Below are 2,010 nucleotides of genomic sequence, written 5' to 3' on the forward strand. Positions count from 1 at the left end.
AATTCTTTATCTCCTATTGTTATCACTCACTATTAGCCTTATGTATGCTCTGACACCTTTATTGTCACGTTCCCCCACATTGTGATAAAGTATAGAAAATGGGTATTGGAATCACAATTACCTGATTTTGGCAAGTCATTAACATTCTGAGGCACAGTTGTCATAATTTTGCTTCAAAGAACTCGTATGAGAAGAAAAGAAGGACATTGTGGGTATTCAGCAAATATCTGTATTCTCATTCCTTCCCCTCATCCCATACTGGACTCGCTGGGGTAGAATTGCTCAGCTCCAGAGTCCGGCATCATATGCCTTGGTTCATTATGGCTAGTAAGCTTGTTCCACTGTTAGTGATGGCTGCCTCACTGGGAACAAGAAAGAGAATGTGGCACATCTCATTCCACAGTCTCATAAGGAAATGCAGTATTCTTTTCATTACATTACTAACTCAGAGTTAACTGATAATCTTCCCTTAAAATCAGTCTGAGAGAGGTAGACTCACTGAAGCAAGGGAGGACAGAGGTTCATCAGCACCAGGATAAGAATCACAGTCATGGTAAGAAGAATGTTTTCCCACTGCCAAAAAGTTTACCCAAAGCCTCCTTTATGTCTCTGTTCCTCAGGCTATAGATGAAGGGATTTAGCATGGGAATAATAACCATGTAGAGAACAGCAGCCCTACTTTCCTTCTCTGTAGAGTGACTGGATGGAGGAAGTAAATACACACCCATAAGAGACCCATAGAAGAGCAGAACCACGGTGAGATGAGAACCACAGGTGGAGAAGGCCTTCCATCGTCCTCCAGGAGATGAGATGCCAAACACAGCCGAGGAAATGCGGACGTAGGAGAAGACAATCAACATGAGAGGGACAGTGAGGAACATCAAGCCCATGGTGATGATCATCAGCTCATTAATGTGGGTATCTGAGCAGGCAAGCTTCAGCAGAGCACTAGGGTCACAGTAGAAGTAGGAGATGGCCTTCTGGGCGCAGAAAGCCACACGGGTCAGCAACAATGTGTGCATCAAGGCAGGACAGTTGGTTAGCACCCAACACATACCCAACATTAGTGCACAGAGTTGGGGACGCATAGCTGTGCTATAATGGAGTGGCTGGCAGATGGCCACATAGCGGTCATAAGCCATAACAGCCAGGAGGCAGTTGTCAAGACCACCAAACATAAGGAGGAAATACAGCTGTGTGAGGCACCCAGAATAGGAGATGGTCTGACTCTGGGTATAAATGTTGGCCAACATTTTGGGGATGGAGGCAGAAGTGAAACAGGCATCAGTTAGTGATAGGTTGGCCAGGAAGAAGTACATGGGAGTATGGAGGTGGGGGTCAGAGCTGATGGCCAAGATGATGAGCAGGTTCCCCACCATGGTGACCAGGTACATGCACAGGAAGATGCTAAATAAGAAAGGCTGCTCCTCTGGATGCTCAGAGAGGCCTAGAAGGAGGAAGTCTGAAACAGCAGTTTGGTTCACTTTGCTTGATTTTCCCATCCCTTGTAGTTCTTATTATCTGTGCAGATAAAATCCTTCTATGGGTCACTATTTCAATATTAGATTAATTTACAGATTGATTTACAGGTATATGTCTTTGTGGCCTGGATTATGCCAGGAAAATAAAAGAATGAGAGAGAGAGAAGAAATGGTCCTTGCAAATAAAAATCTCTGGATCTCATTATGGATGCAAGGAAATACCCAAGAGACATTTGGAGAACATACAAGATCCATGCACATATAAATTGTGCCTTCTATGCTGTAACAGGGTTTGGTGCGGGGGAGGGGGAGTGGTGAGCGCACGCACCCTATAGCAAAAACCTCTCGGGGGTGGGGGAAAGTTTGACCAGAGAAGTCAATGTAGGAGGAGGAGAAGGAGGTCTAAATTGAATATGGCCTTGATGGCATAATTAAAAATCATTTATGATTGTCAATTGGAAAGGAAATGCATGATTTCCATCATTGCTCTCCCCATGGCCCAATACACACACACCCAACACCACCCCCA

General features: G+C 44.8%; 1 protein-coding gene across 1 annotated transcript; it reads right to left on the reverse strand.

Annotated features, from left to right (window-relative positions):
• Window positions 1–548: 548 nt before the first annotated feature.
• On the reverse strand, window positions 549–1,538 carry LOC102475219 (olfactory receptor 1N2). The gene has a single exon (XM_006150505.2). It carries the CDS (start codon window positions 1,500–1,502, stop codon window positions 549–551), a length of 954 nt encoding a protein of 317 aa, XP_006150567.1. The 5' UTR covers window positions 1,503–1,538.
• Window positions 1,539–2,010: the final 472 nt, after the last annotated feature.

Source organism: Tupaia chinensis, unplaced genomic scaffold, assembly GCF_000334495.1.
Source record: "Tupaia chinensis unplaced genomic scaffold, TupChi_1.0 Scaffold000289_1, whole genome shotgun sequence".
Taxonomy (NCBI): domain Eukaryota; kingdom Metazoa; phylum Chordata; class Mammalia; order Scandentia; family Tupaiidae; genus Tupaia; species Tupaia belangeri.